General features: G+C 35.7%; 1 protein-coding gene and 1 non-coding gene across 6 annotated transcripts in view; both read left to right on the top strand.

Annotated features, from left to right (window-relative positions):
* The window catches only part of DDX60 (DExD/H-box helicase 60), a 108856-nt gene extending 108056 nt beyond the window's left edge, over nt 1-800 (top strand). For 4 of the 5 annotated variants that reach the window (XM_058720941.1, XM_058720940.1, XM_058720942.1 and 1 more), the window contains one exon: nt 65-800. In XM_058720941.1, coding sequence (XP_058576924.1) covers nt 65-164 — 100 coding nt within the window. In that variant the 3' untranslated portion in view covers nt 165-800. The remainder of the gene's footprint in view (nt 1-64) is intronic. The other variant, XR_009259207.1, reaches the window with a different exon arrangement.
* Nucleotides 801-1849: 1049 nt separating this feature from the next.
* Nucleotides 1850-1951, top strand: LOC131508225 (U6 spliceosomal RNA). The gene has a single exon (XR_009259931.1). It is a non-coding gene; the product is annotated as a U6 spliceosomal RNA (small nuclear RNA).
* The last annotated feature ends 21077 nt before the right edge of the window (nt 1952-23028 follow it).

Here is a 23028-nt window from a genome sequence, read left to right on the forward strand (position 1 = left end):
ACATGGAGAAAGTCCTTCTTATAGTACTGACTCTCACTAAAATGCTGTGTATTTCCATTTACAGTGTTTCCTTGCGTGAACTATGTGAAAATGAAGATGACAATGTGGTCTTAGCATTTGAACAATTGAGTGAAACCTTTTTCGAAAAACTTAACCAAGTTTAAAAACAAAGACTATCCAGATCACTTAAAATATTTCCGTGGGCATTTTTCAAGTCATATTTTGTGATCCTCATATTTTTGGTCATAAATACATATATAATGAAGTGGAAGTAACAATTTGGAGTCAGAATTATGATCAAACCCGGCGTGTCTTTCATGAGTACCCTTGGAAAAGTTATTTAATGTCTTTGAATCTTGGCTTCTTTATATAGTTGAATAATAATGCCTATGTTTCAGCTAGTTTGTGGATTGATTGAGAAAATGTGTAGATTTTGTTTGTGACTGAAGAACAATTTTTACTCTGTGAGGCCTAAACAAATATTACGTTCTCAACATTTTTTGCCTCAATGTCATAATTTATAAAAGTCTATTAAGGCTAGAATAAGCTACTACAGTACGCTGAAGTTGAAATATATTTTCTTTAATTAACTTAAATGTGATTATATGACTTATATATGTGGTCTTTAAAATGGTGGCTTGTAGTAAACTTGAACTATTTTTTTTAAAAATATAAATGAGAGTTCTGGCATGAATCCTGTGATGTTTTAAAACAGTACTTAACTTGTGATTTGGCTTGATTTTAATTGTATATAAATGACTGAAAAACCACAAAGAAATAAAATGGGTGTAGTCAACTTACCATTTGTCTCTTTGTGTTAAGTCTATGCATCTTTCAGACTATTTGCACACACATATACATTTTGTATATAATAAATAGTTCACATATAATCACTTTCACTCCCTAGCCTTAAGCCTCAGATCACAGTTTTAGAAACTATTTTACACCCTAAACTTCAGTATTTTATCCTCAGAGCCAAAGGTCTGTTCTTTCCTTCTATCCAGATGCCTTACTGAAGATGATCTTTTGTATGAAATTATTTATATTACATTGGTTTATATTACATTGGTTTAGAAAAACACCTGTGCTTCATTTGGTCTGGAGATAAAAGAATACTCTGTTACCTGGACATGTCCCATTATTGGATGTGCCATGTTAGGGGTCTCTAGTTTCCTTGGTTTAGACCCATTCACATTATTTAAAACTTGCAATGTAACAATTTCTGGACACCAAAATACATAGAAACCAAAGCCGTTTCTATTGACCACTCAATGGTCAGTAGACCACTACTGATCTCTCCTAGAAACACTGATACACAATATTAATAAATTGTCACGTTGGTTTCCACCTCTCACTTGTGGTTTCATAAGTCTGATGAATACATGAAGATTTTTTTTCCATGACTGAACCAAACTGGCTCCCTAAGTTTTAGGGATAGAATAAGATTATTTCCTATAAACTGGCATTCTAGTAAAAGAGGAGGTTATACCTAACCTCTTTAAGGTAGGTCTAATGGTCAGCTTCCTTTGCTTCCTTTTTGACTTTTAGCAATAACTTTAAAAAGTAACGTGGAGCAACTTTTGAAGAGATAATTTATATAGGAACTCTGAAAACATTTTATGTTCCATTTCTTGTGATAATGTGAAATTTTTCTTTCTGAGAAATATGTATAGACACCCTGGTAAGATTTACTGGAGAATCATTACCACCGTAATTCATTCCCATTTTTTTCCCATGAGAGGAAAACATCATATTGGCATTAGGTCTATAAAGGGTCTTCTGGAAGAGCCACTTGTAAAAATTTTTATGTTGAGAAAATTAAAGATGCAAATGATGGAAATAATATGCCATGCTCACTTCAGCAGCACGTACACTGAAACAGGAAGGATACAGAGAAGATTAGCACATGCTCCAGGATGACATGCAAATTTGTGAACTATTCCAAATTAAAAATATATGTATATACCTGTGCATATATGGTTAATTCATTTATGACAAAGGAGCCAAGAATAGACAATGGTGAAGGGAATATCTACAATAAATGTTGCTGGGAAAAATGGACAGCCACATGCAAAAGAATGAAACTGGACCAATATCTTACACCATACACAAAAATTAATTCAAAATGGAGTAAAGACACAAAAATAAGATGAATCCATAAAAATCCTTGAAGAAAACTAGGCAAGTTCCTTGACAACATTGATATTGACAATGATATTTTGGATTTGACACCAAAAGCAAAGGCAACAAAAGCAAAATAAACAGGTGGGACTATATAAAGTTAAAAAGCTTCTGCATAGCAATGTAGACCATCAACAAAATAAAAAGGCAACATGCCAATGAAGAAAAAATATTTGCAAAGGATAAATCAGATAAGGGGTTAATATCCAAAATGTGTAAGGAATTCATGCAACTCAACACCCAAAACCCTCCAAATAATCCAATTAAAATGGACAGATGACCTGAATAGACATTTATCCAAAGAACGCATACAGATGGTCAACAGACACATGAGAAGATGCTAAACATCACTTATCAGCAGGGAAATGCAAATCAAAACTACAAGAGGTATCACCTCATGTCTGGGAAGATGGTTATTCAAGTGTTGGCAGATGTGGAGAATAAGGAACCCTTGTGCACTATTTTGGGAATGGTGCAGCCACTGTGGAAAATACTATGGGAGTCCCTCACAAAATAAAAAATAGAACTACCATATGACCCAGGAATCTCATTTCTGAACATTTATCCGAAGGAAATGAAAATGCTAACTGAAAAAGATATATGCACTCGATGTTTGCTGAAGCATTATTTACAATAACCAAGACATGGATGGAATCTAAGTGTCCATTGATGGATGAATGGATAAGTAAAAATGTGAGATATATATATGAATATTATTCAGCTATAAAAATGAATGAGATTTTGTCATTGGCCACAACACGGATGGAACTTCAGGTCAGTCATTATGCTAAGTCAAATAAGTCGGAGAAAGACAAAGACCATATGATCTCACTTATACTTTGAATCTATAAAATAAAACAAAAATTGAACTCATAGCAGTGAAGAGATTGGTTGTTACCAGAAGTGGGAGGTGGGGTGGGTAAAATGGGTAAAGGGGGTAAAAAGTTACAAACTTTCACTTGTAGAATAAGTAAGTTATAGGATAGGGGTGCCTGGGTGGCTCAGTTGATTAGGCATCTGACTTCAGCTCAGGTCATGATCTTGCAGTTTGTGAGTTTGATCCTCGCGTCAGGCTCTGTGCTGACAGCTTGGAGCCTGGAGCTTGCTTCAGACTCTGTGTCTGCCTCCCTCTCTCTGGTCCTCCCCTGCTCACGCTCTGTCTCTCCAAAAATAAATAAACATTAAAAAAAATAAATCATGGGATATAATGTAAAGCAAGGCAATCATAGTTAATAATGCTGTATTGTATATTTGAAAGTTGCCAAGACAGTAAATCTTAAAAGTTCTCATCACAAGAAAGAAATTTGTAATTATGTATGGTGATGGATGTTAACTAGATTTATTGTGATCATTTCACAAATATACAAATATACACAAAATATACAAATACCAAAACATTTAGGTATACTAATGTATTGTGTCAATTATATCTCAATAAAAAAAGAAATAATACAGAGAGATCCTATGAAGCCTTTACCTAGTTTCCCAAATGGTAACATTTTGCATAATTATAGTATATTATCAAAATTAGGAAACTGATATAAATATAACCCATTATTCAGATTCCATCAGTTTTACATGCACTCATTCCTGTGTATTTAGTTCTAAGCAGTTTTATTGCATGTGTAGTTTTGTGTGACCATCATTACAGCGAGATACAGAACACTTCCATTACCAAAAGGAATCTTCCTGCTCTTTTATAATCAAAACCACTCCCCTCTCAACTCCCTCCTGCTTCTCCTGAGTCCCATCTAATTCCACACTCCTGCCCCCAACTGTAACCTCCACCAACCTCCAGCTATTCTCTAATTCCGTAATTTTTGTCATTTCAAGACCTGTAAAAGTGGAATCTTACAATACGTAACCTTTTGAGATTGGCTTTTTTCACTCAGCATAATTACCTTGAGATTAATCCGGGTTGTTACATGTGTCGATTGTGTGTTCCTTTTTATTGCTGAATAGTATTCCATAGTATGGTTGGTTGTACCAGTTTGTTTAACCATTTAACCCACTGAAGGACATTTGGGTTGTTTCCAGCTTTTGACTATTAGAAGTAAAGCTGCTATTAATATTTATGTTTCCTCTGTTTCTTGTTCTGTTTCTTTTTTTTTTTTTTTTTTTTTTTTTTTTGCCTTCCTGTGAATTACCTAAAAATCTTTGGATTCCATATTGATTTACTTATAGTGGTTTTGAGTATATCACTTTGCACAGTTTTCTTAGTGGTTGCAATATACATGGATGACTTATCACAGTCTACTGGTATCAAGTTTTACTATGCTACTTTTACTTAGATCCCTTTAGTCTTCCTCCTTTTTGAATATAGCTATCTTAGATGTTTGTCTACATACATCGAGCACCACATCAGAATGTTAAAATTTCTGTTTTAATCATTAAATATGATGTAAGAATCTCATGAGAAGAATTATTATATTTAACTCTATTTTTACCCATTCTGATTTTATTTTTTTCCTTTTTGAAGGTGCAGGCTTTCTTTTATAATCCTTTCCTTTCTGTTTAAAGGACTTTCTTTACCATTCTTTTCTTTTTCTAATTTTTTTAATGTTTATTTATTTTTGAGAGAGAACATGCATGAGCATGCAGAGGGGCAGAGAGAGAGGGAGACACAGAACTCAAAGCAGGCTTCAAGCTCTGTGCGGAGAGCACAGAGCCTGATGTGGGATTTGAACTCATGAACTGTGAGATCATGACCTGAGCCAAAGTCAGACACTTAACCGACTGAGCCACCCAGGTGCCTCTTCCTTTACCCATTCTTGAAGGATAGATTTGCTAGTGAAAATTATCTTAATTTTGCTTCAGTGGACAGTTTTTATTTTCTCCTCATTTCTAAAAAATATCTTCACTAGAGGTAGAATTTATGATTGGCAGGTTTTTAAAATTGTCAGTTCTTGAAAAGTGTGCCACTTCTGGCCTTCATGGTTTCAGATGAGAAACCCAGTGTAATTTGAATCGGTATTCTGCTATTGGTTATGTGTTGTTTCTTTCTGTTTGCTTTCAAGATTTTTTTCTTTGTTGGGGCGCCTGGGTGGCGCAGTCGGTTAAGCGTCCGACTTCAGCCAGGTCACGATCTCGCGGTCCGTGAGTTCGAGCCCCGCGTCAGGCTCTGGGCTGATGGCTCGGAGCCTGGAGCCTGTTTCCGATTCTGTGTCTCCCTCTCTCTCTGCCCCTCCCCCGTTCATGCTCTGTCTCTCTCTGTCCCAAAAATAAATAAAAAACGTTGAAAAAAAAATTAAAAAAAAAAAAAGATTTTTTTCTTTGTCTTTAGTTTTTAGGAATTTAATTATGGTGTTTTCTTTGCATGTTTTTTAAAATTTAGGGTCCACTTACGTTTTTCACTCTGTAGGTATACCCTTTCTCTAAATTTGGGAAGTTTTCAGCCATTATTTCTTTGAGTGTATTCTCAGCCCTACCCAGGTTTCCTCTCCTTTGAGACTCCAATTTTATGAATGTTAACTTTTTTGCATTGCTTCACAGGTCCCTAAGACTCTGTTCATTTTTTTTTTCAGACTACTTTCTTTTTGTTTTTCAGATTCATAAATTCTATTTATCTGTTGTGAAGTTCACTGATTCCATCATATGTCATCTCTGCTCTACCATTAAACTCATCCAGCAATTTTTAAAAATTTCTTTTATTGAATTTTTCCATTCTATCATTCCTATTTCATTTTTTGTAACTTCTATGTCTCTGTTGGGATTTTCCATTTTTTATTTGTTTCAAGAGGATGTGCATTTGCTTGTTGGAAAATTTTAATGACAGATGCTTTAAAATCCTTGTCACTTAATTGCAACATCAGCTTTACTTTGGTATTGGCATCAGTGTTTTTTTCTCATTCAAGGTTTGATTTCCCTAATTATTGATATGATCAATGATTTTTTATTGTATCCTTTGGACATTTGGACATTTTATATAATTTGCTATGAGACTCTAGGTCCTGTTTAATCTTTTTTAGAAGATGAGTTGAAGTGTAGAGCGTGATGAGGTGGGTGGGGGTTCAGCTTTCTTTTAGACCTGTTGGCATCACTCTAGCTAAAGGAGCACAAGCTGACATTGCCTCCATGCAGATAGCAGCATTGTTGAAGCTCAGCTTCCCTGGCAGCAGTCGTTGTGACGTCTCCCTGGTGAAAGTGGAACTGTGCCTTCATGGTCTTGTTCCTTACCTTTGAATGGGGGTGTATACTGAGCTTCCCGCTGGGCCATGTTGATACCAGGGAGAAGAGAAACAGGGCTGATTCACACCGTTCTGTTGTTTTAGGGTGAGGATGGAAGGTCAGCTGTCACGGGAAATGTTTGTAGACAGAGGTGATTAGTTCTCTCTCGCCCCAATTAATTCCTTCCTACTAATGTGGGTTGAGGGTAGAGATTCAGCACCCCTGGCTCCCTGATACACACACACCAGGGAAGGGGGTGAAGGCAGGGTTCTGATCAGCTCCATCTCACACACTGCCTTATTTATTCTTATTGGCACTGGGCCAGAGGGCAGTTAGAAGCCCAGTGACACCTGGAGAGGGTGAAGTGCGGTGGTGATTAGCCCCTCCTCATCTCCTTTGGATAGATGAGAGACAATAAGAGAATTCAGGGAACTCCTTGTCATGTCATTTCTCAAGTCTCAAGTTTCCTATTCTTGTTTTTTGTGTTATGTCTAGGTGTTCTTGTTGCAAAAAGGAAGACCTAGGAGGAATGGGGCTACCCTGTCTTGGTTTTTTATTAAAAGAAAGGAAGATATGGACATCTTGGGAAATGTTTGGGTCTGTAATTTTTACTTGAATCAGTAACTGGGTTAAGGGAAATGTTCACCTCTTCATAGCTCGTTAGGATTTCAACAGTGATTTGTGTGTGGTTCAGGAAGTCTCATGGCAGGTGAGGCAAGGCTTCCGTAGCCTGAGACTTTTCTGAAAGCCAGTTTTTGCTTTTCTCAATATCCATCTTGATCTTTGTTATATCTTCCTGTTGAATGAAGGCCCTAACTCTATCATCTTCAGCATATTGCAAAGGGTCAAAGTCCTTATTAGGTTGTAAAGCCAAATTAGTTCTTATTGCTTATGTGGAAGTACCAATATGAAACCAAATCTGACTTCCTACTCAAATAGATCGATAATGCTTGTACCACATACCCTTGTGACGCTGGAGTTGATAACAAGCCTTTATTGTAGCTAGTGCAGATGAACAGTGTCCTAGAAACCAAAGAAGGCAGACTCTTTCACTGCAATGACTTGCCTTCTTCACAAAATTCTACATACACATTTGGTCCCCTATAAAAGAATGTATGATCACGCCCTGACCTTAGCTGATTTTATGCGGGTTGGATATGCAGTCAGTTAACACTGAAGAAAAAATAAAACTCAGTTTAACAAATGATATATTTAGCTAGTGTTGGCTTTTCTTGCTGGGTTCATATATTAAATATTTCAGATTTTTATTGTTTTTCTCCTAGCTTCTGAACCATAAGTTGTTACAGTCATCAGCTCTGGCTTCTTTTCTCCTTAGCCTCCATGGCTTCTGATATGTTTCCATGAAAGAAATCTCTACATCACTTTTCAGGTTTGTTATGAAGTGAATTGACGAATATAAAGCATAAGAGAAAAAGAAAATATGAGGAAGTATTGCCTTAGTGCATTACAGAGAGAGAGAATGTGTGTGTGTGTGTGTGTGTGTGTGTGCATGCATGTGGTGCATTCTTAGCTCTGTACCGTGTAACAATTCTTCCTTCACTAGAAAATATGAGTTTTGTAAGTAAACTGCCACTAGTGTTTCTACAGCATAGTACTGAAAGGCCGGAGCTGTTCCATTTTTTTCAAATCATGTATGATATAACAATAGAAGGAAATTACAACATGAGATTTTCTGTAGATCTTTTATATCTTTCCCTTTGTTATGATAAAGTTGTTACCTTTCAGTGAATTTTCCACCTCTTTATACAAACAATACTAACATATTATTGATGTAGCCTTCACAGGGTCTCTCAAATTTATTTTATTTTTCTATCTACCATACTTGCCCAGGTCTATGCTATTGAATTATTAGAATACTTTTATTTTATTTTATTTTATTTTATTTCATTTCATTTCATTTCATTTCATTTCATTTCATTTTAGAGAGACAGAGAGAGAGCACGTGTAGGGGGAGAAGGGTAGAGGGAGAGAGAGAATCTTAAGCAGACTCCAGTGCAGAACCTGATGCAGGGCTCTATCCCACAACCCTGGTATCCTGACCTGAGCTGAAATTAAGAGTTGGATGCTCAACCAACTGAGCCACCCAGATGCCCCTATTTGAATACATTTAAAAATTTACATTCCAAGTTCTTGTCTAATGGACAAACGTATATGTCACTGTCCAATTAAGCTTCCTAAATACTTCCTTCCTTTCTTCCTTCCTGCATTCATTCTCTCATATATTCATACTTAAACTCAGTACATCCTGGTTGAATGCTCACTCTATGTCATGCACAGCAGGAAGCACTGGTCAAGTGGGAAGATTGAGATAAGTAGATATTTACATTAAAGGAGGAATACAGTAAAAACTAGTTACAAGTTTATCCTTGGTGTGTGCTAAGTACTTTATAGAAATTATTTCCTTTAATTACTAAAATAAGCCTCTGAGATAGATGTCATTGTTATTTGCATTGTATAGATGTAGAAATTAGACCCAGAGAAATTAGATAAGTTGCCCAAGATCATTCAGCTAGTAAGTATAAAGCTTTTTTTTTTTTTTTTTTTGAGGAATTTGAACTCAAGCAGTCTCTCTTGAAAAGGCACTCTCTTAACTGCCATACTATACTTCCAACTGACAATAATAATAACAATTTTTATTGGGAACTTATAATATGCTAGGTACTGTGCTAAATGTCTTACAGGTAATATATCATTTAATTCTTAAAGCATCCTTGTGAGATAAATATATGTAATACAATAGTCTTTGTGAACATGGAGGTGGCAGTTATATGTATTTAGAATTATTGAGGAAGATATCACACAGGCAGCTGAACTTTATCAACTACTTGGTGGAGATCCATCAGAAGCAGTAAAGTAAGTGGGTAAAAAGTCTAGATTTCTCTTTTGGAATGAAACTTTCAATTATGTAGTGTAAGTAATACTGGAGACACAGACTAGTTGGGAGCCCCTTAAAATAGTCAAGTCAGAAGTGATAAAACAAAATCCTTAACAAAGGCAGGGATGCTAAGTGTAGAAAGAAGAGATGGGTATGAACGATATTTAGGAGATACAATTGACAAGATCCGATAATGAATTCAGTATGAATCTTGTAGGAGAGGAGGTAGGCTTCTCATCTGGTTGACCGAATGGATTAGGATGCCATTAAACTATGTCAGATATATCAGACAAATATTTGAGGAACTAAAGTTAATGATTTAATTTGGAGTATATTGCAACAGTTGTTTCAGCAACATTTCTGGTAGGAATCAGACGTGTAGAGAGGCTGCTACCAGTGGTTCCATCAGGGGAGTAGTGTACCTGTCTGCCTTTCTAGGTCTTCTCACTCTACCATCTTGTGACTGACTGTTGCTGGGGGCTAGATCGTAAAAAGAAACCACGGATCATAAGTAGAAGACGGTTTGGTGCTTGTACAGAGATGAAGTGATGAGGAAAAAAAAACATGAGTGCATATGTTTAGGGACCATTTAAGAAAAAAAAAAAACTGACTACAAAGAGCTAAGTAAAACTTGAAGGTTAGACTTCGGGCAGAATAGTGGTGGTAGTTTGTGTCTGCAGAGAAAATATTTTATTAGAAAACAAATTAAGACCCATTAGAGGTTAATGTCAAAATGGCGCCTTTAGATTGAATTCATATATTTTAAACATGTTAAGACTTCCCAGTACCAGTTTGGTTATTTAAAAAAAAATGTGATGTAGGGGTGCCTGGGTGGCTTACAGGGGTGAGGTAGTATCTCATTATGGTTTTGATTTGTATTTCCCTGATGATGAGTGATGTTGATCATTTTTCATGTGTCCGTTAGCCATCTGGATGTGTTCTTTGAAAAAGTGTCTATCCATATCTTTTGCCCATTTCTTCACTGGATTATTTATTTTTTAGGTGTTGAGTTTGATAAGTTCTTTATAGATTTTGGATAGTAACCCTTTATCTGATATGTCCTTTGCAAATATCTTCTCCCATTCTGTCAGTTGCCTTTTAGTTTTGCTGATTGTTTCCTTCACTGTGCAGAAGCTTTTAATCTTGGTGAGGTCCCAATATTTCATTTTTGCTTTTGTTTCCCTTGCCTCCAGAGATGTTTTGGGTAAGAAGTTGCTGAGGTCAAGATCAAAGAGGTTTCTGCCTGCTTTCTCCTCTAGGATTTTGATGGCATCCTGTCTTACATTTAGGTCATTCATCAATTTTGAGTTTATTTTTGTGTATGGTGTAAGAAAGTCATCCAGATTCAATATTCTGCATGTTGTTGTCCAGTTTTGTCAACATCATTTGCTGAAGAGACTGTATTCCATTGGATATTCTTTCCTGTTTTGTCAAAGATTAGTTGGCATACATTTGTAGGCCCATTTCTGGGTTCTGTATGCTATTCCATTGATGTAAGTGTCTGTTTTTGTGCCAGTACCATACTGTCTTGAAGTCTGGAATTGTGATGCCTCTGGCTTTGATCTTCTTTTTTCAGGATTGCTTTGGCTATTCAAGGTATTTTCTGGTTCCATAAAAATTGTAGGATATTTTTTTCTAGCTCTGTGAAGAATGCTGATGTTATTTTGATAGTGATTGCATTGAATATGTAGATTGCTTTGGGTAGTATGGACATTTTAACAATATTTGTTCTTCCAATCCATGAGCATGGAATAGTTTTCCTTTTTGTGTGTGTGTCTTCTTCAGTTTCTTTCATGAGGGGAGCTTGGGTGGCTCAGTTGCTTAAGTGTCCAACATGTGCTCAGGTCATGATCTCGTGATTCATGGGTTCAAGCCCCGCGTCAGGCTCTGTGCTGACAGCTCAGAGCCTGAAGCCTGCTTTAGATTTTGTGTTTCCCTCTCTTTCTGCCCCTCCCCCACTTGTATTCTGTCTTTCTCTCTCTCTCAAAAGTAAACATTAAAAATTTTTCTGCCATAAGCTTTCTATAGTTTCCATTGTATAGATTTTTCACCTCTTTGGTTAGGTGAAGTATTTGGTTAGCCTAAGTATTTTATGGCTTTGGGTGCAATTTCTTGCACCATTGCACCCTTGATGTCTTTTTCTGCTGCTTCATTATTGATTTATAGAAATGCAACCAATTTCTGGGCAATGATTTTATATCCTGAGACTTTGCTGAATTCATGGATCAGTTCTAATGGTTTTTTGGTGGAATCCTTTGGGTTTTCCATATAGAGGATAATGTCGCCTGCAGAGAGTGAAAGTTTGACTTCCTCCTTGCCAATTTGGATGCCTTTTATTTCTTTGTGTTGTCTTATTGTTGAGGCTAGGATTTCCAAAACTTTGTTGAATAACAGTGGTGAGAGTGGACATCCCTGTCGTGTTCCTGACCTTAGGGGGAAAGCACTCAGGTTTTCCCCATTGAGGATATTAGCAGTGGGTCTTTTGCATATGCCTTTTATGACCTTGAGGTATTATCCTATTCCTACTTTCTAGAGGGTTTGTATCAAGAAAGATGCTGTATTTTATCAAATACTTTCTCTGCATCTATTGAAGAAGATCATGTGGTTCTTGTCCTTTTATTTATTTATTTATTTATTTATTTATTCTTATCTTTTATTAATATGATGTATCACATTCATTGATTTATGGATCTTGAACCAGCCTTTCATCCCAGGTATAAATCTCTCTTGATCATGGTGAATAATTCTTTTAATGTATAGTTGAATTCAGTTCGCTGGTATCTTGGGAATTTTTGTATCCATGTTAATCAAGAAAATTGATCTGTAGTTCTTTTTGGAATCAAGATAATGATGGCTTCATAGAATGAGTTTGGAAATTTTCCTTCCATTTCTATTTTTTAGAACAGCTTCACAAGGATATGTGTTAACTATTTTTTAGAAGCTTGATAGAATTCCCCTAGAAAGCCATCTGGCCCTGCACTCTTGTTTGTTGGGAGATTTTTGATTACTAATTCAATGTCTTTACTGGTTATGGGTCTGTTCAAATTTTCTATTTCTTCCTGTTTCAATTTTGGTCGTGTATATGTTTCTAGGAATTTTTCCATTTCTTCCAGATTGACCAATTTGTTGGCCTATAATTTTTCATAATATTCTCTTATTATTGTTTATATTTCTGCAGTGTTTGTTGTGGTTTCTCCTCTTTCCTTCTTGATTTTATTTGGGTCCTTTCCTTTTTCTTTTTGATTGAACTGGCTAGGGTTTATCAATTTTGTTAATTCTTTCAAAAAACCAGCTTCTGGTTTCATTGATCTGTTCTACTGTTTTTTGTTTTTTGTTTTTTGTTTTTTTTTGTTGTTGTTGTTGTTGTTTTTGCTCTTTTGGTTGTTGTTATTGTTGTTGTTTTTGGTTTCAATAGCATTGATTTCCCGTCTTCTGCTCATTTTGGATTTTATTTGCTGTTCTTTTTCTTGCTCTTTAAGGTGTAAGATTAGGTTGTATATCTTAGACCTTTCTTCCTTTTTTAGGAAGGCCTGAATTGTTGTATACTTCCCTCTTCTAACTACCTTTGCTGCATCCCAGAAGTTTTCGGTTGTGGTGTTATCATTTTCATTGGCTTCCATGTACTTTTTAATTTCCTCTTTAACTTCTCAGTTAACCCATTCATTCTTTAGTAAGATGTACTTTAATTTCCGGGGTGCCTGGGTGGCTCAGTCGGTTAAGCATCCGACTTTGGCTCAGGTCATGATCTCACAGTCCGTGAGTTCGAGCCCCGCGTCAGGCTCTGTGCTGACAGCTCAGAGCCTGGATCCTGTTTCAGATTCTGTGTCTCCCTCTCTCTGACCCTCCCCCGTTCATGCTCTGTCTCTCTCTGTCTCAAAAATAAATATATGTTAAAAAAAAATTAAAAAAAAAAGATGTACTTTAATTTCCAAGTATTTGTTTTCTTTCCAAATTTTTTCTTACAGCTGATTTCAAGTTTCATAGCATTGTGGTCTGAAAATATGCACGGTATGCTCTCAATCATTTTGTGCTTGTTGAGGGCTGATTTGTATCCCAATACGTGATGTGTTCTGGAGAATGTTTCATGTGCACTCAGGAAGAATATGTATTCTGTTGCTTTAGGATGAAATGTTCTGAATATATCTGTTAAGTCCATCTGGTCCAGTGTGTCATTCAAAGTCATTGTTTCCTTGTTGATTTTCTGTTTAGATGATATGTCTTTTGCTGTAAGCGGGGTGTTGAAGTCCCCTACTATTATGTTATTATTGTCAATGAGTTTATGTTTGTGATTAATTGATTTATATATTTTGGAGTTCCCTGGGGGTGTAAATGTTTACAATTGTTAGATCTTGGTGGATAGACCCCTTAATTATGATACAATGCCCTTATTCATTTCTTGTCACAGTCCTTATTTTAAAATCTAGGTTTTCTGATATAAGTATGGCTACTCTGGCTTTCTTCTGGTGACCATTAGCATGACAGATGGTTCTCCATCCCCTTACTTTCAATCTGAAGGTGTCTTTAGGTCTAAAATGGGTCTCTTGTAAACAGCATATAGATAGATATTGTTTTCTTATCCATTCTGTTACCCTATGTCTTTTGATTGGAGCGTTAGTCCATTGACATTTAGAATGAGTACTGAAAGATATGAATTTATTGCCATTGTGTTGCCTGGAGAGTTAGAGTGTCTGGTGGTGTTCTCTGGTCCTTTCTAGTCTTTGTCGCTTTTGGTTGTTTTTGTTTTATTTCATCATTTCTCCCCTCAGAGTCCCCTTTAAAGTTTCTTACAGGGCTGGTTTAGTGGTCATGAACTCCTTTAGTTTTTGTTTGGCTGGGAAACTCTTTGTCTCTCCTATTTTGAATGACAGCCTTGCTGGGTAAAGAATTCTTGGCTGTATATTTTTCCAATTCAGCATGTTGAATATATCCTGCCACTCCTTTCTGACCTGCCAAGTTTCTGTGGATAGGTCTGCTGCAAACCTGATTTGCCTTTCCTTACAGGTTAAGGACTTTTTTTCCCTTCCTGCTTTCATAATGCTTTCCTTCCCTGTGTATTTTGTGAATTTGACTATGATATGCCTTGTTGATTGTCAGTTTTTGTTGAATCTAATGGGAGTTCTCTGTGCCTCTTGGATTTTAATGTCTGTGTTTTTCCCCAGGTTAGGAAAGTTTTCTGTTATGATTTCCTCACAGAAACCTTCAACCCCTTTTTCTCTCTCTTCATCTTCTGAGTTCTCCTATGATTTGGATGTTATTCCTTTTTAATGAGTAACTGGGTTCTCTAATTCTTATATCGTGCTCTTTTGCCTTAGTCTCCCTCTTTTTTTCTGCTTCATTTTTTTTGTCCAAAATTTTGTCTTCTATATCACTGACTCACTGCTCTGCTTTGTCCATCCTTGCTACCATGGCAAGCATTCAAGCCTACATCTCAGTTATAGCATTTTTAATTTCATCCTGGTAAGATTTTACTTCTTTTATCTCTGCAGAAAGGGATTCTATTCTTCTTTCCACCCCAGCTAGTATTCTTATCATCGTGATTCTATATTCTAGTCCAGACATCTTGATTATATCTGTGTTGATTAAATCATTGGCTGTCATTTCTTCCTGTTCTTTCTTTTGGGGTGAATTCCTTCTTTTTGTAATTTAGGATGAAATAAAATAAAAATTAAAATTGAAAAATTAAGAACAACACAAACAATCAAATAAAAGAAGCTAGATCCTAGGCATGTTTTGGTCTGGTTGGTGAAAGAAGCTTGATAGAATAGAGAAAAAAGGGAAAGAAAAGAAAAGAAAAAAAAGAAAAAGAAAGTAAAAAAACATTAAAAAATTAAAAAAGGTATACTAAAAATAGAATAAAATAATATGAAGTAAAATAGAATAAAAATTTATAAAAACATAAAAATTATAGTAAAAGAATTAAATTTTTTATACAAGAAGAAAATAAAAATATTTTGTTTTCTCTTTCTGTATCCACAAATAAGAAAAGGAAAAGAAAAAAAATGAGTAGATGGACCAGAGAACAGAATGAAATCTGAATGCAATTACATTGTTTCCTCTAGAAGTTAAACTGTGAAGCACTTTATAGTCCATATACTAAGCAGGTGGAGAGACATGTGGTCATTCTCCAGTGCTTGGTTGGCACAGTTGGATGGGGCTTGGTATAATGGCTCTGTTCTCCACTAGATGGTGCTGCTCAGTTTATTGGGGTGGATCAGTGTGGCCTTCATGTGCGTGTACGTGCAGGTGTGGGGGAGGCAAAAATGGTGTCACCCAGCTTCCCAGTCTCTAGCATCTGAACTCTGTGCTCTCACCAACTGGCCATCAGGCACCCCTTCTTTGTCCTTGGCCTCCATCCACTCCCTGTTTCTACACTGTCCATGACCAAGCTGTCAGCCTGCTGGTCATCACCTCTCTCCTGAATTTTTTCTCAGATGGGGCTGTGTTTCCAAACCATTCACTTCTTAGGGCCTGTGGCTTGGGCCCACTCTGACTTCTGGGGGAGGGTCTTCCTGAGCAATGTCCAGGTGCTGGCTTGCTCCTGGGGAACATTTGCATGACCGCACTGCTGCAGAGGCTCAGAGACTGTGTCTGGGTGCCAGCCCACCCCAGAAAACTTCATGTGATCATGATGGCAAATCACAACACACAACTGGTGCCATGTTTCACCACACTCTAGAGTCCTCGTTCCAACACCAGCAAACATGGCTGCTCTCCAGTGTCCATGGGACCTTTTCCCATGGGAAGGCCTCAGGGTCTCTACCAAATGTCCTCCCAGCAGGGGAACTGCCTCTCCCCATGTGACCGGAGGACCCCTCGGACCTTGCTATCTGCTCCTGGGAATTTGCTCTTCCCACCGGAGGACTGCCTGGTATCGAGCTGCAGAATTTCTGACTCTGCACTCCCCTGTTTATAGAGTCCTAATGGTATTGAAATCCTCTCCACTCTTTCTCTTTCTCTCTAGCTGTTTTCAGGGGGAGTGCTTTTCCTGTACTCTCTCCCCATCTCTGTCCTCTCTCTGCAAACAAAAACAACTTCCTACCCTCCACGGCTTCTCTCTCCCCCAGTTCACCTCTCCATGGCACATACCTGTAGAGTTCTATGGCTCAAATTATGCAGATTTTTGTGTTAATCCTCAGATAAATTTTCTAGGTGTGGAAAATAGTTTGTTGCTAATGTAGTCACATTTCAGGGATGAGAGAAGCAGAGAATATTCATGTTGCTCTGCCATCTTGGCTCCTTGACTGTGGTTAGTTCTTTACATTTTTTTCTTAAGTTAGAAGCAAGTTTGTATAACCAATTGAACTGTGGAATTTCTCTTAAGCTGCTATTAGTTTTATAATTGTGTTATGTATTTTGTATTTTTATTCATCATAGTAAGATTTGCTTAAAGTTTGTTGAGTCTTGAATTTTTTTGATTGATGGAAATTCATTATTCATCACTTGTGCTTTCAATGTCAACTTCTAGAAAGGGCAAAATCTTTATTTCTATATTGTGGAAAATTACTGCATGATTTCATTCAAAAGAAGCCAAATTTATAATAGACTTTTTAAGGTAACAATTAAATTTATTTTGTAAAGCCTATGAAATTCTCCTCTCATAGAACGTGAGAAAAAAATTCAATAATTTTAAAATTTGATCAATTATTGCCTTTTTAGATATTTTCCTTCTTTAGATTATAATTAAAATCTCTACTAATAGGAATAATAACAAATATTATCAATAGGAAATTAGCTAATGAGTATTTATCTAACATTTCTATAGAAAAATATATATAGCAGAAAAATATATTTTAACATATTGAAATTCTTAACTGTATTATTTTAATATGACAGTTGTACACAATTGTAATCTTTAGAAAAATCACTGATTACTATATTTTTATCTCTAAGATTAACATTGACTTTCTTTTCCTGCAGGATGCAGAAAATATATATTTTAATTACCCTGAACTTCTGTCACTTCGTATTACGTTGATTCAAATTTAGGACACAGCACTGATGTCAGTATTCATACAGAATTTTCCAATTGTCTGTCACCAGAATGGGAGATATTTCTTACAGAATATTATCCTTATTTCATAATTGTCTCTGAAAAGGGTATAACACCTTGTCAAACAGACTTTTTAAATGTTTTTATTATTCATGCTTTTTAGAAGAAAATCAATATTCTACAGCCTTTGGGAATAGAGTCAGATGTCCTTAGAATTCATGGATACTATGGGGAAAAAACCCAATTCATGGATACTGTGCCTCAAGTTGTTATGTTCACCAAAGTTTTTTTGAAACGGTTAAGTTAGGGTAAATCTCCCAGAAGAGATGAAAGATATAATATGTGAAAAATTAAACAGAGAACCAATAGTTTAAGTCTTCAGTCTCTCCTTTCTTCACCATCCCCCTTTCCTTTCTTAATACATAAGAGGCCAGTGTGGGGAAATACAAAGCAATTATACTACTACTAAGACCAGTAATTTCTTAATGGCTGGTTTTGTTAGAAATAAGTGCATTTAAAATTTTCTTCTTATATGTGAATAATCCCAGCAACGAACAGTCCAAGCAAAAGGGGTGAAAGTCTATTTTAACTTGAATTAACTGATTCTTTTTTCTGCAGCCAAATGATCATGAACATTACTTTCCACCTCGTATTTATTTTAACTAGAGGTTTGTAATATGCATTTTTATTTGAACCAGAAGATTTACTTGTGTGTTTCATTTTTGAGAATGAGAAACAACTGCAACATGCCTTGTTTGCCTACATAATAGATTATTTCCAGAAGTCACAGGAAATGGAAATAGTTCTGTATGGTTATTTGAAACTAAACTTGGGAGACATGCAGAAACAGGTAATAACACATTTATTTTGAATTACTAAAGTTCAGCATTTGGTAATACACTTTTAATGATTTGTTCCATCTAGAAGACAGACATTTCCTTCCTGGCATTCATGTTCTTACTGATTACATAAACTTACATCTTTGGGATGTGTTCTCCATCAAGGCGCATAGCTCTGTGGTAGAAAGAATCTTGCTAAATTTATTGATTACAAGACCCTAATCATTTTCTGCAAAAAACAAAAAAAAAACCCAAAAAACCACCTAGTATAAAATACACAGTAAAATTGAAGACAATGACTATGATAATTATAAGATCTCAAAATATATGGATGACCACAAGGAATTTTATCCCAAGAAGACAGGACTTTTCCAGTATTCTGAAGAGGAAAAATACCTATGCAGTTAGTAAATTGAACTCAAACAATTGGTTCTTTGGTAATCTCTCATGAAGAATATGACCTAAGTCAATGGTTATTTTACCCTTCCGGTTTCTTGAAACATACTATCTGACATTGTTTTCCTTTCAACAGATCATTCTTTTTGGAAGAGTAGGTATGATGGGATGATGCAGTCAGGGTCATATGACTCTGGAGTCAATATGCTTACAAGCAATATACTTAGTTTCTCCTATATCAGACATCTCCATGTGGATTTTATTTTTATTTATTTATTTATTTATTTATTTTTTTAAATTTTTTTTTTCAACGTTTATTTATTTTTGGGACAGAGAGAGACAGAGCATGAACGGGGGAGGGACAGAGAGAGAGGGAGACACAGAATCGGAAACAGGCTCCAGGCTCTGAGCCATCAGCCCAGAGCCTGACGCAGGGCTCGAACTCACAGACCGTGAGATCGTGACCTGGCTAAAGTCGGACGCTTAACCGACTGTGCCACCCAGGCGCCCCTCCATGTGGATTTTAATAGGCACTACAAGCTTACTGTGGCTTAAACAGACCCTTACCCAAAACCGATTCCATTGAAGTGTTCCCCATGTCAGTTAATGGCATCTCTATTCTTATAGCTATCTAGACAAACACCTTGGAGGTGTCCTTGACTTCACTCTTTTCCTCATACCCCACATGCCATCCACCAGTAAATCCTGTCACTGTGTATCTTGCATCTGCCACCTTTTCACCATCTCCATTACTGTGACTTTAAGACTCTGTCATCTCATGCATGGACAAATGCAGTAGGCTAACATACATTAACCTACTTGTATTTCTGCTTCTGTTCTTGATCTCCTATGATTTACTTTCTAGACAGTAATCAGAGTGATCTTTGAAAAGCATAAATATAATGTCTTGTTACCACTCTACTCAAAACTCTATGGAAATGTGTTAATCAAGCTTAGAATAAAATTCCTATAAACCCTACATAATATGTAGACACTAAAAAACCATTTTATAATGAATGAATGATGTTAAGTGATATGTCTAATTGACATCTTAAGTTTTTAGGAGAAGCAAAGTTTTTGGCTGAGACTGTGATACCCTGCCAAAGACTGAGCAAACTGTCTTAAGTCTGTATAGCTACCTCCCTCTGTTGTCTCATTATCTTGCTGAACTTCTCAATTTCTTGCTCTTTTCCAACTTTCCCCAAAGTACAGACATTGTAGTGATAATAATTTTTAGTAGTAGTAGTTCATAATTACCAACCCACAAGAAGATAGCTGTTGAACATTGGGTAAATACATGGTATTTATCTCATTTGCTTCAGTGGCCACTGAAAAATGTCTGACCTGATAGCACTAAAGAATTTATAGGTTAATCATTCAGAGACTTGCAAACTGGGCATGGCTTATCCAGATTTGTTAGTGAGTATACAGATCAGGAGGAGAAATTGTTAACATTAAAATGGCACTTAGAATCTAGTTAAATGCAGTGCATTCTCATTTCCATTAAATATTTTATAACTGTTCTTTTCACTTCTTAGGCATTTCTTCAAAATTTTCTTTAAAAATTTTTAAAGATTAAATTTTAATATTGATATTTTTACTGGGAAAAAACTCCTTTTTCTAGGATTAAATATCACTTAAGCTTTGAATACCATGTCTTGTAATCACTAGGACTTTAAGATATATTTTATTTCAGATACATCAAACTTTTTCCTTGCTTCAGAGTCTCTGGCCAGAAGGAGCTGACATAAGTGTCATGCTGTTTCATGCTCTGTGATACCAAAACTCTATAAAAAATGTTGTATGATGTACAAGGCCATGAAAGCTTAAATACATGCACCAAAAATCATAACACACAGGTGAGATTCTTTTTCTTCCTTCCTTCCTTCCTTCCTTCCTTCCTTCCTTCCTTCCTCCCTCCTTCCAGCCCTCCTTTTCTTTTCTTTTCTTTTCTTTCTTTCTTTCTTTCTTTCTTTCTTTCTTTCTTTCTTTCTTTTTCTTTCTTTCTTTCTTTCTTTCTTTCTTTCTTTCTTTCTTCTCTTTCTTTCTTTCTTTCTTTTCTTTCTTTCTTTTTCTTTCTTTCTTTCTTTCTTTCTTCTCTTTCTTTCTTTTCTTTCTTTCTTTCTTTCTTCTCTTTCTTTCTTTCTTTCTTTCTTCTTTCATTTTTTCAAAAATTAATATCTAATTTTACTTTTAAACATGTGACAGTGCTTATGAATATGAGCCATAGGTGTACTCTCATCATTAAACAGATAATATGTGTTTGTTACATGTTTGATCAATAAGCATTGAGGTAACTATATTGATCATATTCTAATGAAAGCATGTAGGGCTCTTTTCAAAACAAGTTAAGATTTTTTTCCTGTGGTGAGCTTGTCACCTCTTTATTCCCTGACCAAACAATAAGTATCATTTTATTCTTGAGTCAGCTGATTATCATTGATGCTGAAATTTCATAGGCCAATTTCAAGACATAGGTGGTAACATCCCACAGGAGATTTAGCTTTTATAAAAGCTGTTGGGGAGGAGTGTTACTGGAGGCAGCGATTATGGTGGTGATTAAGATACATGTACTCTGTTGCTCAGAACCCATGTTTTCTGTTAAGAAGACCAATAATAATGGTGATGTTGCTATTAATAACCTTAACTTTTATTGAGTCTTTATTATATGTTAATACCAGATACTTTATTCACATTATCATTAATCTTTACAGCCATTTAGCACGTTAGATGGTCTTGTTGTTCTGCTTTATAGATGAATAGGAGTCAAACAGCTAATTGATGGCAGAGTTGGGATACAAACCCAAATTTTTGTTTGTTTTTTTGTTTGTTTCTGCTAGTATACAAATTATACCTCCTACTCAGTCCTAGTCTTCCATATTGAAACAGTTGTGACAATATGAAGCTTCATCACCCTCTTTTTATTGCTGCTTTGAGATTGTAAATAAATACATCATAATAAATACATAGACTGTAAATAAATGAATAAATAAATACATAGTAGACATACCTTCGATGGGTAACCATCCTCCACCATTTTAAACAATGAAAATATTAGATATGGTGAATGCCAAGGCTCTATTTATTTTGAAAAATCTTCCTTCAGGCAAAATGACTAGTTCTACTGCTCAGAAAAATAAATTACATGCTTATTACATTTTTTCTTAAAATAACTGAGAAAATGAATTGGTCAGATGGAAAAACTATGGATAAAATACTTTAAGATGCAATCATTGCGTATCTGAATTTTTACATTGTCTATCTGGAGGTTGCTACTCTTTAAATTCATGTTTTTCTAGAACTTGAAGAAACCACCAACACCAAGTGAAGCAGTGGATCTTTTCAGAATGCACTGCCTTTGTGGGATTTTCCTTCAACACTTGCCTCTGTTTCAAAGAGCTAAGAGTAGAATTATTACTTCTATTTGGGACAAAACAATTTCAACATTTCTAAAAAATGGTAGGTCAACCACATGGAAATTCACATTTTAAATTCAATAAGGCCAAAGTTAAAAGGCATAATACTTTGCTTTTCCAGAAATTGCTTTTTTTTTATATGCATCTTAAAAATTGCCATGACCAAATGACACGTTTCTAGGAAAGATAGTCCCATCGTGTATACAAGTACTCAACAAGAAAAAGCACTTCAACTACATATAAAATAGTACATATTCTTAAGAATTCCAGATAATTGTACAATTTCTTTGAAGAAACAAAAATACTATTGATATATATCCACATCAAATAATAAATAATTTACTTAAATTGTGTTTATACATTATTTTTTAAGTTCATTTATGTATTTTGAGAGACAGAGAGAGTGTGAACAGGGGAGGGGAAGGGGGGGGGAGAGAGAGAGAGAGAGAGAGAGAGAGAGAGAGAGAATCCCAAGCAGGCTCTGCACTGTTAGCACAAAGCCGGAGGCAAGGCTGGATCTCACGAACTGCAACAACATTACATGATGCTCTTACATGATACTTATATTACTTACATTACACTTGCATGATAAGTGTAGTTACCATCTGTCATTATATGATGTCGTTACAACATTATTATTTTTTTTTCATTTTAAACAAGAAGTTTATGGAAACAACAAGACGTTTGACTTGAAAGGAAAACTATCTAGGATCCATTTCTTTTAGAGTAATTTATCCCTACTTAAAGACAGATTGCCCTACATGTAACAGCTATGTACAAAAAAGTTATAAAATTGTCCTTGGTTTTACAATGATAATTGAAAAACATTAAAATTCTCCAATCGAACAAGGTATGCAAGGATTTTTATGTTGTTCTTTTTTTGTTAAGCAGTGAGAGCAAAATAACTTACTGCAATATAAAGATAAGAGCTGAATAAGCATGCCACTAATGGAGAAAGGAGGTATTTTCACAGAACCAGTATTTTTCCCCATCCCATCTCCATTTGATGTCGATCAAAACATACTATTGGCCATTTAGTTAAAAAAATGCAAAATTCTTGTGCACATACACACTTTACGTACAATAAAGGAATGGGGAAGGGGAAAATGAAAGAAGAGAGAAAACTATACTGTAGCAGTCAGG

Source organism: Neofelis nebulosa, chromosome 3 (genome assembly GCF_028018385.1).
Source record: "Neofelis nebulosa isolate mNeoNeb1 chromosome 3, mNeoNeb1.pri, whole genome shotgun sequence".
NCBI classification, from domain to species: Eukaryota; Metazoa; Chordata; class Mammalia; order Carnivora; family Felidae; genus Neofelis; species Neofelis nebulosa.